The sequence below is a fragment of the Lemur catta genome, chromosome 2, assembly GCF_020740605.2.
Source record: "Lemur catta isolate mLemCat1 chromosome 2, mLemCat1.pri, whole genome shotgun sequence".
Lineage (NCBI taxonomy): Eukaryota > Metazoa > Chordata > Mammalia > Primates > Lemuridae > Lemur > Lemur catta.
The window spans coordinates 32,739,184-32,755,348 of NC_059129.1; the positions used below are offsets into that span (position 1 = coordinate 32,739,184).

Here is a 16,165-nt window from a genome sequence, read left to right on the forward strand (position 1 = left end):
GGAAGCCAGGGCGAGATGGCAAGTCCCCTCTTCTGGGGCAACCCGGAAGTCAGCCTCTTGGGACTGAGGGTTGGCCTCAGTGGGGGGGTCTCCTGTCGCCCCCTGGGTTGAAAGAATGGGGTATGGAGGTGACTGCGTGTTCACTCCTCTCTCTCGCTCTCTCACCATGACACCTGGATGGCCGTTGGAATTCCGAGATGAAGATGATATTTTTTAGAGTTACTACTGGTGGTTGAAGCAAAAATTCGGAACTCCTGGCTATTTATTGCATTAGGAAACGAAAACCATTAAAGCATTGAAGACAGCCCTTTTGTGTCCCTGCCAAGGAGATGAAGTTGATTTGCAACCCCAGCTGCGCTCAAGCTTGGGTTCTTGCCTGCACTGTCCCCGCGTCCGCGTCCGCATCCACCCGTAGGTCCGCGCCCGCCGCGTGCAGGAAGAGTCCAGGGCAGCGCGGGGCCGCGGCCGCTACTCCATCCCGCTCCGGAGGATCTGATTGGCCGCGATCAGCATGACGCTTATGATGAAGGCCATGGCGAAGGCGCAGATGAGGCTCTTCCGCACGCAGGTCTGCCTGTTCTGCTTCTGGGAGTGCACTGGGGTGGGGGCGCACAGGGCGGGGACACAGGGGGGTGACGTGGGGGGAGGGGTGGGGAGGAGAGAGAAGAGAGAAAGGACACAGTGAGACACGGTGGCACCTTCTCCCCAGCCCGAGTCCCGCGGGATGAGACTTGGTCAAATCAAGTCGACAGGCACTTGCGGGACGGCTGTCTCGGAGCCCGCACATCAAGCCTTCTGGTAAAAGGTGTGACATGGGCACATTCTTATTAATGTAACAAAAACCGTGTCTGATGTGATGTTCACAGTAAGGCATAAACTTCCTGATGTAATAGAGCCAGAGTGACTTTCGGAGCCTGCAAGTATGGAACATTCCAGAGTGAGTTTCATACAAGGCACCATCCTGTCATTGCTGTGTCCATTTCTGCAGCGGATACCTACAGTGCCGGTTCGGAAGCTGCCCTGCACGTTTGTGTGGGGCTGGGCACAACTTACCTTTCCTGGGCTTGTTCTTGGGTGGCTGCTTGTCTAAAGGACTCTACTGCAGATATCCACACGGTGGCTCTGGAGTGGGGTCCCTGGGCAAGCAGCATCTCCAGTCACGTGGAGCTTATTAAAAATTCAGATTCTTGGCCAGGCCCCATCCCAGATCTAGTGAATCAGAGGCCCTGAGGCCCAGAGGTCTGTGTTTAACAAGCCCCCGGTGTGATCTTGGGTCCTGTAAAGTTTGAGGGGGGGGACCGTGCACTCTGTGGACAGCACCAACATGAGGACAGGGAGGCACAAACCCTCTCAGATATTCTGGGGCACGGAGTCCTGTCCCCAGAGCCTCCCTGTGGCCCCAGGGGCCGACTGTGGGCCTGGGGGGAGGGGTCGTTCTCTTAATCTTTCTGTTGTGCCACGTCTCACACCCTCATTCTTAAAAGGCCCATAGGAAACCATGCATAGAGCTCAATCAAAAGGCATTAATTAGCGGGTTACCATTAATAATATGGGCCAGAAACAGGAAAACGGAAATAACAAGAAAGAACAGTGTTGATGAAGCTCGTGGAGCTGGAGCAGGTCTCTTCCCCGGCGCTGCTTCTCAGAAGGGAGCCTGAGCTCTACTCCAGCGTCAGAATTTCTTTCCCTTCTTCCTTCCCTCTACACCTCCTCTCTCCCGCTCTGTCCTGCAGAGGCCTCTCCTGGACTCCGGGTTCACCACTTAGCATGCAGAAGATATTTGTGCCCTAGAGGTGGGCAGGAAGCCACCCACCCCAGCGCTACTCACTAGAGCAGCGGCAGTGCCATCTGTGAGTCTGATACAAATGGGTTCTCGGCCCCGCTGCACAGTTGCTGCATCGGATCTCTGGGATGGAGGCCGAGAACGTGTGTTTTAACAAGCTTGCTGGGTGATTAGGCAACGGCTGGGCCCCACATCCAGAGTGTTTGATTCAGTAGGCCTGGGTGGAGTTGCTGGGGACAGGAGAGGTGTGTGTATTTGTGTGTGTGTGTTGGGGACATTGGGTCTTGGGTGCTGCAGAAGATGATTCTTTAGATTTAGCTGTTAAAGAAGATGGGCAAATGAAGATGGTCAAGGTGGTGTCCACGTGCCTTTGAAGAACACAAAAAACATTGAATCTCAAGTACCTCTTGCCCTTGACATTTAGTGGCTCCTCCAAACCCCTGGACGTAACAGGGAAGAAGTAGGAAGGTGGCCGTGTTTCCAAAGGCAAACAGAGCTTTCCCTGGGAGAAGGGGCCCCGGGGCTTGTCACGGGATCTTTGAAAATGGCAGGGAACAGGACGGTTTCTCCAGGAAGCCACACTTCACCGAGAGGCAGGGCCCTGCCCCCCAGCACGCGCTTGTTGATTATTTCTGCCATCATCTCTCAGGTCTTGTCTTGTTATCTTTAATCCTTCCAGATCCCCTGGACTTCTGCTTCCCTTGGGTGATTTAAAGTATCTGTGGCCTAGTTCTCTACTTGCTGATTGGGTGCAGGTCTTAGATGCTCTAAGTTCTTACCTGGAGGAAGAAAACACCCCGAGTGCAGAGATGGGCTTCCTCCCAGGAGGAGGCAAATGTCAAAAGATGCCAAGTCTCAGGAAGGAAAAGGGAGGTGGCGTTTAAGAAGACAAGGACTGAAGCAGAGAACAAGGCGAGGATGTGGAAGTGGCGAATCCTAACACTTTCGGGCCCATGTATTCTGGGAAGCGTCTTGCACAGAAACGCCTCTGAAAGCAGGCCCGTGCCATTCTGTCCCCAGGGCTGCCTGGAAGCTTTGGGGAAACTGAGTGACTGGGCTGAGGGAGACACGTTTTGCTGGAACCCTTCTTTGTGAAGGTCAGTCAGAAAACAAGGTTGCAGGCAACAGGATTACCTCCCAGGAAAGCGGCTGCAACTTTGACCTAAAAATCCCTCAAAGCAGTGGGAGCGGAGAGAAGGGAGGAGGAAGCCCCTGGGGAATCTAGACCCATGTCCCGTAAGCAGAGAGGAGCTTCTAGCTCATTAGCTGGTCACGGTGGCTCCGAAACAGTCTTTCATTTGAGCCTGTAATTCACACCCTGCACCTTGATGACAATAGTTTTACACGGAATTCTGACATCCCCATAAATTGTGTGGCTAAGTAAAAAGCAATGAGTTTGGAGCCAGACCAAAACCTGAATCATGATTATCCCTCATATTAGCTGTGTGACTTAAAGTAAGTTAATTTCCGCTGGCCTCAACTTCCTCGTCTATAAAATGGGGGTAGTAAGATCTACCTTGTTGTGAGGGTTAAGGGCACAGGAAGGTACTGGAAAATTGCTTGTGCCTAACAAATGCTAACTCCCTTGTGTAAACTTTTAAAAAACTCCTGTTTCCTTATTGAACGACCACCTCAGCAGGCTGGGTGCTGTGTTACATGTTTTGGGTTTGTGGGCAGAAACTGCACCGTGGCAGATCTCACGTGTGCTGGGTGTGTTGTCTTCATCTGATAGTGAGGAGCCTGAAGCTCTGAAAAGTGGAGTCAAGGTCATTTGGGAAGTGGTGGAGGAGAGATTTGAGCCCAGAGCGTACTGTAATAACCAGGTTCAAAACTTGTGCACAAATTCTTCTTCCTTCTTTTAGGTAGAGTCTCGCTCTGTTGCCCAGGCTGGAGTGCAGTGGCCCAATCTTAGCTCACTGCGGTAACATCGAAATCCTGGGCTCAAGCAATCCTCCCACCTCAGCCTCCCAAATAGCTGGAACTTGGGATTACAGGTGAGTGCCACCATACCTGGCTAATTAAAAAAAATTTTTTTTGTAGAGACAGGGTCTCACTATGTTGCCCAGGCTGGTCTCAAACTCCTGGCCTCAAGTGATCCTCCTGCCTTGGCCTCCCAAAGTACTGGGATTATAGGTGTGAGCCACTGTGCCAAGCCCACAAACTCTTCTTGATCTGCTTAGCAATAGAAAGATCCAAAGAAAACGCACTTCAGACCTTGGTGTGGTTGACAGAAGAGTAACCTAGCACTAAGTCATGTGTTTCCTCATAATAATTTAAGGCCTGTCTTTGGCTATCATTTGCACTCCACTATATTTTTGCATATTTATTTATTTTTGGTGTTTATTCTTTGTTTCCCCAAGAACACTATAGGTCAGCCTGGGCTACACTGGGAGTCCAAGATCTGACTTCTCCTAATCACCACTTAGGAGCCCTGAGCAAGCGACTGAACTTCTCTGAGCCTCAATTTCTCTCTCTGCAAAAGGAGCTGCTCTGCACAAGAATTATTTCTGGAAGATCGAGGAGCTCATCAAAGTGAAAGCTATAAATTGCTCTAGAAATGCAAGCTTTCGATCTCACATCCCCTGAGGGCAGGAGGAAATGTCTGCGGTTCTTTCCTCAAGTTCTCTGCAGCCTGTACCACAGGGCTGAGCATATCTCAGATGCTCCCAAAACTTTGTTTTTGTCCCTTCCCTCCTTCATTGGTTCTGAACTGCAGCCAGACTCACCTTTCTAAAGCAGCACTTGTAAGCATTCCCGTTCCCCGCAGCCTTCCTGCACAGGCCCCCTTTGCGGGTTGCTGGGAGAAGCCTGTTCGGCCCCTACACTCAGCATGTAGGACCACAGCTCGCTTTTATTCACTTTCCCTCCTCCGCTTCTAGATCTTCTGCCTCCCCTCTCTCAGCCACCTCTGTTCCAGCCAAGCAGGCTCCCTTGCTGTTCCCTCTGACCTTCCCTCTCTTTTTGGGGGGCCCAGCTCAAACCTGACTTTCCCACGAGGTTTCTTCTGAACATGCTGCTCTCTAAGGGCTTGCCGCCTCCTTTTATGTATTCTTTGTAATGGTCTAGCTTTTAGTATTTATTTGTTTTTAATTAAGATATAGTTTCATGCACCATAACATTCACCCTTGTAGAGCATATAATTCACTGGTGTTTAGCACCTTCACAAGGTTGTGTAACCATCACCAGCACCTAATTCCAGAACATTCCCATCACCCCTCAAAAAAACCCCATACACATTAGCAGTCACTCCTCACTCCCCTCTGTCCCCAGCCCCAGGCAAATACTAATCTACTTTTGGTCTCTGTGGATTTGCCTATTCTAGACCTTTTATATGTGGCCTTTTTAGTGTGGCTTCTGTCACGTAGCATAATTTTTCAAGATCCCTGCATGTTATATGTAGCGTGTATCAGTACTGCATTCTTCTTCTATGACTGAATAATATTCCATTGTACGGATATATCACTTTGTTTATCCACACATCAGTTGACAGACAGTGGCTTGTTTCCACTTTCTGGCTATTCTAAATAATGGTGCTGTGAACATTCAGGTACAAGTTTATGTGTGCACATAACGTTTTTAATTCTCTTGGGTACAAACCTAAGAGTTGAATTGTGGGGTCACAATTTATGCTTAGCCTTTTGGGGAACCGACTCCTTGTTGGATCTTACTGGACATGTCCTGCTGCTGGTTATCTTTTGTATGTTTGTCTGCCCACAGGACTTGCATGTTCTTTCCAGCACAGAACTCAACACACGAGGAGCCCAGAAAGTATTTGGGGATGAAACGTGGGTTGGGGAGGCTGCCGCAGAGGACACACAAGTGGGGTTTCCTGTTTCCCTGAAAGCTGGTTAACAGGCTCCGTGCACGACAGATTTGTTAGCGGGACCTGGGTTTGCAAGCTCTAGCGACAGACCGGTTCTTTCCCCTTCTTATTTTAACAGTGATTCACACTGCTGCACTCGGCACATGACAGACAGTGGCTCTTGGATTTTCTCCTGGAGACAGTAGTCTGCACAGACTTTGCCACTGGACCAGCTGGGTGACCCTGGAAATAATGGATTCATCAACCCTCTGGCTTCTATCTCGATGTTTGGAAACCGGGCTGCATGTCTTCCCGGGCACTGGCTCCCAATGCCAGAAATCAGAATCAACCATTCTGATTCGCTGCTCCACGGCAGAGCTAGCGAAGTGATATTTCTGGCAGGGATTTGGGGGCTCAGGAATGTTAAAACACAGAACAGTAGCCATCTCAGCACAGGTGATTCTCCCGCTAAGCCAGAGCTCCCAGCTCGGGGTGCTGTCATTGCTTTGTGATCCTTCCATGTCTAACATTTCATGACTCTACGGAATTGGCTATTGACATAGCCTAAAATGGAACTAATTAAGAGAATTTTCTGTATATCAATCATAGCAGAAATGCCCGGGCGCCCAAATAAGACCTGATGGGAGAGATGGAGGAGGTGGCTTCTGTGGGAACGAGAGTGAGCCTGGTGTGTTCCATGATGCTTCTGTCGAGTGCACGAGGGGCCACTTTGACTTGTGGGCACAGAAGCTGCCCGTTCCCCACCACGGAATCTCACACCCCTTATCCCAGGTGCGCTGGACGCCAGACAGCTGTGTCTTGCTTTGAGGGTCTTGCCATAGACCCTTGCACAGTGGCCAGGCTTTGTTCTGGCTTTTCCAGCAGCCCTTCCCCTTGTCCTAATGACAAAATTTGCCTTTTGTTTTTGGATCTGCCCCACTCCATCCATTGGAGTCCAGCCTAGTCCATGACTTCACCTTCTCTGCTGTCACAAACCAGACTAGGGAAGTGTCGTACCCAAAAGTACGACTTGGTCCAGGGTAGGCACAGGAGCCAAGCAGGTTTGATCGGAGTTCTTCTTGGAACAGAGATAAATCCTAAGAAAGACAGTCCTGTCACGTTATGAAGAGAGAGCCTGCCCAAGACCAAAGCCAACAGGGAGGAATAGAAGGACAGAGAGAGGGAGAAGGAGAGAGCAGGGAAGGAAGAGAGGGCAGGAGAGAGATGTTGCTTGAGCTCTTTTAAGTCTGGGTCACCAGCAGTTCATCCACTTGACTCCCCTATTATCTGAGCCAGTGCTTTTTAGTTTAAGGGAGTCTGTATTGGCTTCCTCTTCCTTGCAACCCAAAGAGTCTTGACAAATATCCTTAATAGCTCCAATGTTGGCAGTGACTTGACTTTAGGAATGAATGTGTCAAGAAGAAGTCTCCAACCCTGTACATCTGGTCCCTGCCCCATGAAGATGTGGCATTCTAGCGGCAGCATGTCCTCGGCAATGTCTCCATGTAAAAAAATAACAAGAAGATAACTAGAGCTGGGGACTGGCTAGTTCTGTTTTTTGTGTGTTTGTTTACCATGCTTACTGATGTGTTAAGCTTTTGCTAAATATGGTCATGTAGGACCCCATTTGATCCTCCTAACAACTGAATGAGGGGGTCATATCATGGTTCCCGATGCACGGATGAAGTCAGCGAGGCTCCCGGTATTTACGTAAGTGCCTTACTCAGGTGAGCACGCGGCAGGCAGGGCTTTATTCCAGGTGGGGCCTGAGTGCAGCACTGGACGCTAACCCAGCTCTGTCTCCGTGTGCTGATCAAAGACAGCTCTGCAGGTCTCTGTCCCGTGTCTCGGAAGCTCATCACTCCTTAGAAAACTTTCCTACAGGTTTGCTGTGAAGGATCCCGCACAGAAGAAAAATTCCTTTTTCATCTGAAGTCCCAAATCTCTTTGAAAATTCTTTCCTGTCTCACCACTGGCTGCTGACCTCAGCTGCAGCTTAACCTCCTGCATCAGCCCGAGGAGAGAGGTGTTATTTCAGGAAGGGCCCCGCACAGGCGAGCTGGGAGCAGATGGCGTGGGTGACACATTGTGCCCTTTTCATTTGGATGGACACGAGATGCTCATCGTGCATGGCCGGGTGAAGGGGCCAGGTCTGCACATCCAGGTGTGCATTTGACGGCCTGGCAGGAACGCTGTGACTTCGGCGGGGGTGACTGAGCTGGGGACCTTGGATTTGACCGCAAAAGCAAAAGTCTTTCTGACCTTCCACTGAGCCCAGAAGTTTTTGTATCTCAATATGACCATCATTGTTCAGTCTGTGAATTGGACAGATGGGAAAAATGAGGCTCAGAGAGGTTAAGAAACATGCCCAGGGCCACACAGCTAGTTGGCACAGAGCTGGGAACCGAACCCACACATCTGGCCCAGTGACCTTTCCAGGGCTACCCGGCCTGCGTCAGTCGCCTCCCTGACATTTGTTTCTCGTGTCTGTCACGTGGAAGCACTCAGTGATTCAGAGCAGCCCTATTTATTCCTCAGTTGATGATGTTGCTTTCCTTCCTTCTCCCGTGCGTGTTGTCAGAATGTCTAGAAAAATCTGACAGCTGGTATTCCATTTAGGGACAACACTTGGGGGATGTGTCTTGAGAGGGCTCACACACAGATCTTGCTGCACTTCTACTCAGCTTCCAAAGATAGTACGATTTCAGTGGCAACACCATGGAAAGCGAGTACGGATGACGAGGTGCCGTTCTGTGTGAAGACTCTGAAATGCCTAAGCCGGATGCACGACCCAGGGTGACAAATGAAGAGGCTGTGGCAGGTAGACCCACCTTCAAAATCCTTAAGCACCATTTGACTTTGGACAAATTACTTCACCTTGCTGAGCCTCAGTTTCACCATTGGTACCACGGGGGCCACAGAACTTATGTCTCAGAGCCATGCTGAGGGGTCGCGCCCACGTGTTGACAAACAACCAGGACGTGGCAGGCACTGTGGACACTCTTCCTCCCCCCCTCTTCCTGGGCTGTATGAGTATGGGGTAAGCAGTAAACACACGGGAGGGACGCACCATCAAAGCTAATGCATAGTCTAATTTGTCATCAGAACACTTGATAAGGACCCCGTGACTGGCAGATGGATGATGCAACCACAAGACCACGACATCCCATATATCCAGCAACTGGAGCCAAATAGCACACATCGGTCTCTTGGTGTCACTGAGCCGATACTCTCCAATAACAAAACGTCTGGTGATTAAAAGTGGTGGAACTGAAGCAAAACATCCTAAAACTCTCTTATTTCTCATGGGTGGTGATGGGCACTCTGGGCAGACACATACTCTAGTGTCTAACATTTTGGTGAATAAATGGTTATTTTTACAAATAATTAGGACACAAAGATTGTCAACTAACACAGACGTACATTGAGCATAATTTATCTTAATAAAGGGATTCAGAAATATCTGAGGGGCTGGGAGTGCATAGAAGTCCTACTTTTAACCAAATATTCTCCTTGGCCTGGGGATGCCTAGGCTTCTAACTCGTAGGTAATGCCAGAGACTCCCGAATTCAGTGGGGTGAGATGACCCCGTGTGCGCAAAGCACCCGACACAGAGGGTGGCACGGGGTCAGCACCAGCCTCCATCTGGGTGATGTCCCCTCTGGGAGGCAGGTGTGAAGGAGGGAAGGGTCCACTGCAGAACCCCTGAGTTATGTTCTTCCAGTCTCTTCCCTCCATAAGGGCCCCGTAGGGCACCTCTTCTAGTGCCCTCGCAAAACAGGTTCTATGCACGATGTGAGCCCCTGATTCGGGGTTTCCTGAAGAAATCAGGAAAGCTTGCCTTCTGTCTAGCTTGGAGTTTCTTCCTCTAGTCTTTGTCTTGGGAGCAAATGGAAAAGTTGTTGCTTATCTACGACTTCAGGGTCCTGCCTCTCATGAAGATCCTAGCAGGCTGCCATGTTGGAGGGGTTCAGTGTGGTGTGTGTGTGTGTATGTGTGTGTATGTGTGTGTGTGTGTGTGTGTTGTTCGTGTTGACCTAAAAATCAAGCAAGTAAAGATAACAAAATCAAACCCAAATAAAGACTAAAAGGAGGATCCCAGTCAAAAACCTTTCCCGTCAAGAGTGTCACACCCTTTGGGATCCTGGTCTATTTTTTTCCTTTATTTTTTATTCTTCTGTTCGTGTAGAAGGAATAATCAATATTGCCTGACTTATTGAAGGGAATCTGAACACCCCTTAGAAGAAAAACTATCAGACCCAAGATTTAGAAAAGTGAAAAATAGAATCATCACTGTAAAATGCTACTGGTGGCATCCGCGCATCCTCTCGTTAATTTCTAATCGAGTCCGTGTCACGTGTGCCGCCCACAGCAGCATTTCCAGCTTTTTCCAGGCTCCAGAGTCTCAGTCCTGAGCCCGACTTTGCCGAGCTCCCAGCGGCTGATGCGGGCATCTGTGACTTCCAGCTCCGCCACCAGACGGGTGCTTCTGTGCCCTGCTCTTTCCTGGCCCAGAGGCAGGCGTGCCCTCCGCCTCCCGAGGGCACCTTCGCCTGCACCTTTGTTCCTTCTTTGTGATGAATGCTTCCTCTCAGACCAAACGGGCAGGGTTCCCACCCCACAGTCACTCAGCTAGGGCTGCAGAGCCCAGCTTGCGGGGGCGCTGCTTGGCATGGTCACCTGCCTTCTCCGACGAGGACGGGAAGGAAGAGCTGCGGGGATAGGCGGGGAATTAGTGAGAGCGGAGGCCTGACTGTGGCGCCGAGGCCAGGGGGAAAGGCCCCACTTGCTCTCTTCCCTCTCGTCGGTCAGTCTGGGGTCACAGGAAGCTTCAGTTTGAAAGAGTTCCATCACGTGAAAGAAATAAAGGAAACCACCTGTCCCTTCACAGTTAGATGCTAGGTTCACCAAGACTTGGGTGGAGGAAGTGGACAGGCAGGGAGGGGGATTCTGAGATGTTGGTGAGGGCGCCGCTGAGGTGGCTGCAGTGTGGGCTGTGGGCAGGATGACAGGGAAGAGGTGACAGTTTGGGGGAGATGTGGAGGCCCCAAAGGGCTTGAGGCTCAGAGGAGGAGGAGATTTAGGAGGCAGAAGTGATGCTACTGTGCAGTCAGGCCTTGATAGAAGGGAGGGGTTCAAGATGCCAACAGGTCTCTGTCTGTGGCCAGTGGACGTGAGAGCAAGATGGAAGTGGGGCGGCCAAGGTCGGCCCAGGGTCTGGGATGGACTCCTTCAGTCCCAAGACATAAGGCCAGGGGACTCAGGGCCTGTGTATTCATCTCTTCCTAGACACTTCTGCCCAAAATACAATCAGGGAGGCCCTTTCCTGAATGTGGAGGGGGCCTAGGGCATTAAATATTGCACCTGTGACTTCTGTCATACCCAAGATTGGAAATTTCTTAAATCTAAACACAGCCAATGAGCTTGCATTTGCAGCCAACCAGCACAGACATAGTATTTTTAAAAAATTTCTCTGACATGAAAATGTGCAAAAGGGAATATGTACTCAAGGTCACAGAGGTCATGCAAGAAAGCAACGTGCTAATTACAAAATGATGTTCCTTTTCTTAAATAAGATAATCAATTTTAAGTCACTTAGTACAGTGCCTGGGACTTATTAATTAACCCCCAAATGGCAGCGATTGGCAATGTCATATGTACTAATATTGAAGCAGACCCAGCAAGACTTCTATTTGGAAGCCCCTTCGTCAGGCATTTATTTTATTAATATATGAGCTTTTGAGAAATAAAAAGGCATTGCTTAGAATTTAGATTATTTCCCAGTATAGTCTGACCTTTCCCAACTTACTAAGACATGTGACATTTCTCTGAGTAAAACACTGAACCACAAACAAAGGCTCTTGTGGACGATGCGAGGATGGGCAGAAACACCCTTTCGCACCCATCTCGAGAGCACTGGCCGACAGTCGGGGCCGGAGCCCCACGTGCTGCGACACAGTCCGTCAGCCGGGAGTGCAAGGGGACTGGGAGGCCAGGCCTGCTGTTTCCCCAGGTTTCAGTCCAACCCCCGCCCTCCTCACCCCTGCTCACCCTCCCAAGCACCCTGCGTGGCCTGCCGGAAATGGCATTGGCTGTGACCATCCGATCCTGTACTTGTATGATTGGTATGCCCCAGCCCTGTCATCACAGCAGGGAGACCAAGGCAGCTTCTGGACCACAACTGGGTTTTGTTTGACGCACACTGAATTTTTGTTTGTTTAAATGTGGATGGCTTTAGAAGGGGCCACTGTTCTCTACTTTGCCCCAATCGTCACTACTTCCCCTTGTTTGTAACCTCGGAGTATAAGCCATCTCTTGTTTCCTCCTGTCATGGCCTGTAATCCCGGCACCCTGTTGCAGTGGCTCACTGGGCCGACGGGGGCCTGAGTCCAAATGAGCTGTCCCGACCCCTGGGACCAGCTTAGCACTGAGCATCCTCCCTGCCACACTGCTCCCGGCTCCAAGGCGGCAGCTCTGAGACCAGTCCACCGAATGTTGTCCTGGTGTCTATGTGACAGTCTTACCAACTATGTATACTGATTTGTTTAAGTGTTCAGAGAAAAGGAAAGAAAAAAATAGTTTGACCTCCTTGAGAAATGTCAGCATTGAACAAAAATGTTGCTGATAGCCTGCTATGATGTTTTAATGTAATTAAAAAAAAAACTTCTGTACATCAAAGCTGTGAAAGCATCTCTGATTTTCAAAGTTGGAAAGAGGGATTGAATTATTTAGCTTCCCGGGAACTCCCTACTGATTAGGAGATAAGGTAGGCTTTTTCCCCCCTTAAGTTTTCTTCCATGAGCCCAGGAAAAATGGCATTTGATCGATCCCCTTTTTGGCTTCAGGAGAATCTTATTTCTTCTGCAACCACTTGGTTGAGTCCTTGCAAGAACTCTGTCCCTGGCCAGTGCATTTGGGAGCACAGCGGTGGGTCACCCAGTCTAAGGATTCTGTGCAGTAGGCGTTAGTGTCCTGATGTTCACAGATGAGGAAACGCGGAGAAGGTACACCCTTGTCCAAGGTCACACAATTAGCCAACGGCCGTGATGTGAGTTTGCCAACAGCCCAAACAAGCTCTTTCCACCACCCCGTGCAGCCCCCACCAAGGAGAGGCAAACACCGTAAAACCACACATCCAACCACAGACCTCAGAGAGTCACTAGAGAAGGGACAGGGTCCATGGAGGTCCTGCAAAAATGCAGAGTTTAGGGGAAAAAAATACAATAAAAAGTACCTATTGCATCTTTTCAAACAGGATCTTTTAACCTCAGGCCTGGATTTTTGGTTTCAGCACAAAGCCACTTCGCCCGGGAGAGCATAAACACGTTTTTCATACGGAAAATCCAGTGTATTGGCCTATCCTAGCCCGGGGAGAAAGCGGAAGCAGGGACACCTACCTCCTTCAAACTCTGTCTGGCAGTTCCCCGAGGTCTCATTCAGGCTTTCTTCCTCATTGATGATGATGTTCTCAATGTCCTTCATCGTGAGGTGGTCCCGGAAGGCGTGGTAGAGAATGTGCTTCAGCTCTTCCAGAGTTACCCTCTGCATGTCAAACTGTGAAGAGAAAGAGCAGTGAGATGGTCGTGGGCATGTGGGGAGGCGAAGTCAGCTTGGGCAGGACTGGCAAGCCCGACAGCTCCTCTGCGGAAACTTGTCTCAGCTTTTCAGGATATCAGATGAGCAGTTTTCCATCCTGTTCCGCTCCAAGCGTACTTGTGAACTTGCAGGGACTTACTGGGAATACAGTGAGTGGAACGTATCCCCCTCAATTTAGACTCTTGAGGAAAAAATGCCACCTGCTGCTTTGGTTTCCTACTGGGCCAGCCATCTGCTGTTAACCCTCCACATCTCATGTCCCTTAGTGTGGTGTCACCCTTCGTACAATGCATATGCTTCTAAAAATTTGATCATCTACCAAGAAACCAGCGATTCCCATCTTGCTTTGAGTATGTGTCTTGTTCTAACAAGACAGAACACAAGTTCAAAGCTATGTTTATGAACAAGAGCTGCTGAAGGGAAGGTGGAGAATTCCCGATTCTATCCTGCCCCTCCCAGGAAGAGGATGTACTTTCTGTGATACCATTTTATCAACCAAGATAGACCCTAAGGTTAAAGATACAAAAGTTACCTAAGGGTCCAGGGTTCTAGGCCTGGCTGGCATGGCAACTTCCCAGATTCCCAGGGCTATAAGAAAAACCACACCCTTGCTAGACTCCCTGACAATAGCAGTTATGAGGGAGCAAATTGTTAGACTCCTCCCAACTCTGATTTACAATCCAGACCACTACAACTCTGCATGGACAGAGGACTGGCCCAAACACTTCTTTCCCCATAAGCAAGTTCCAGCCAGCTAATAGAGGCTGTGTACAAACTGCTTTTGTGTCCTATAGTTCACCTTTTGGTGAAAAGAGCCAACCAAGTTCCACCTCATTTTAATGCTAAAACCCTGCCCCAAAGTGAACACAGGATGTATGTTACATATATGTTTAGTCGTTGTGCATGTGCTTGACTCCCCTCATAAATATGTATAGCTTTGCCCCCAAACCTGCTGAATATGTATGACTCTATTGTGTAATACAGACCCTATGAGGTGTAAAACCAAACCTGACCTTTCCCTCTTTGAGGCGAGAACAGCTTTGGTCCACGCCGGAGACTATCTCTTCCCAGTCTGCAAACTGATAACACTAATACAGCTCTCCTTTCTACTCTTAAGTCATCCTGGTGGTCTTTTGAATGACATCTCCTACTCCATTTATGTCCAGTTTGGTCAAGTCACTTTCTTGGCCAATGAAATACGAGTAGAAGTCACATATGCCACATTCAGTTAAAAGCTTTAGGAGTCACTCTGTGGTTCTATCATTTGTTCTTTTCCCTCTACTATGACAATAGGATGCCCCAGAAGGGGCTGCTCCTTCTGCCTGGGTCCCAGAATGAGAGCACAACGGAGAACACCTGTAGCTATCTGAAAAGGACAGGTCATATGAGGAATAAATACTCTGTTTTGTTAATAACCATAAAGATTTGGGCTTGTTTCTACCGCAGCATAACCTAGACCATTGCTGTCTAAGTCAGAAAGACAGAAATTAGTACATGGACGTTAAATGATCACATGTACCCTAAAACTATGCACGTCAATTATGCATCAATTAAAAAAAAGAAATTAGTACACAGAAGGGAGAGGCTATCATGACAAAAATGCTAAAATATGATGTATTGTTTCCAGAGCCAGGACGTGGAGAATGAGAAAACTGTGACTGGAGGCTGGAAAGGTAGCAATCCGTGTTATACAACAGCAAAACGTTTGGTAAAACTGTTGCCTGTCATTAACTTGGAGGACAGATATATATTGAACCAGTTTGTGGCTTTAGGTAAAAAAAAAAAAAAGTTTGGGGAACAGCATGCTCTGGTTGCAATTAGTTGCATCCAACAGGGTACTACGAGAAAGAGATGAGCTCAGGAAAGAATTGTCTGGTTTGCAAATTTGGAATAAAAACGACCCAGAAATTCCTGGTCTTGCAGGATTGAAAGAAGCAACTGTTTCTCATTTCTGACTAGTAAGAGACAAAGTTAAGACAATGCTTTAAATAATAATACAGGCCTATTAAAACAAATCAGTGCCCCTTGTTAAAACCTCTGAATATGTTGAGTGACTCTCCCTGGAAGCCTGCTATTATGTTTAGAGAGAGGTACGTCTCAAAAGTAATTGTGGACGTAGCTATTAGCATCAACCGATCGGAGTCAGATAAAAATATGACTAAGTTTTTGAGAGAGCTGTACTGGCCAAGAGCCAATGGCCTTGGATTAAAAGACACTATAACGCTTCAAAACTTAAAACGATCCTATGGGCACCAGCAATTATGAGGATAGGCCACCCATGAAGACAGGCCTCAAGGAGGGCATATTGTTCAATGCCCTTGTCTGATGAGGACAAGAAGACTGGAAAGGACAGCTCTTCCAAAGGGTGAAGCTGGAAATCCTGGACAACAAGGATACCAAGAGCAATTTCCAGGAAGCAGAACTAGGGTCTAATCAAGGAACATTCCTCACCACAAGGTCTGTCCAACAGATTTCAGAATTGCTCTGAGCCACCGACTGCTTCGTTTCTCCCATTTTTTGCTTCCCACATGGGAATGTTTTTGGTGGTTGGCCTGACCCTGGTCCACCACCATTATGTTGAGTGTGTGTGTGGGGGGAAATGGGGTAATTTGTCTTTTTTAGTTCCCATGTCTCCAGATCAAGAAGAGCTACACTGAGTTTTGGTGCACATGAGATTCTAATCTTGGATTTGCTGTAATTGGATGGGACTTTTGGGGTGTCTCCCTTGGGGAAAGGATGAGTATATTTTGTAGCTGAAGGGAGGGAAATGAACATTTATGAGCAAGAGTGTGGACTGTAAAAGGGTGCATTGTTTTCCATTATGGTTGACCCTTGAACTGCACGGGTCCACTTATTTCTTCCGCCTCTGACACTCCTGAGACAACAAGGCCAATCCTTCCTCTTCCTCCTCCTCCTCAGCCTACTCAACATTGAAGATCTTTATGATGATCCACTTACACTTAATGAATAGTAAACATATTTTC

The 16,165-nt window shown here is 48.7% G+C and overlaps 1 protein-coding gene across 3 annotated transcripts in view; it reads right to left on the minus strand.

Annotated features, from left to right (window-relative positions):
• Positions 1-247: 247 nt before the first annotated feature.
• The window catches only part of CALN1 (calneuron 1), a 444,631-nt gene continuing 428,713 nt past the window's right edge, over positions 248-16,165 (minus strand). For 2 of the 3 annotated variants that reach the window (XM_045543181.1, XM_045543182.1), the window contains exons 5-6: positions 12,983-13,139; positions 248-596 (exon numbers count right to left, since the gene is read on the minus strand). In XM_045543181.1, coding sequence (XP_045399137.1) covers positions 469-596; positions 12,983-13,139 — 285 coding nt within the window. In that variant the 3' untranslated portion in view covers positions 248-468. The remainder of the gene's footprint in view (positions 597-12,982; positions 13,140-16,165) is intronic. The other variant, XM_045543183.1, reaches the window with a different exon arrangement.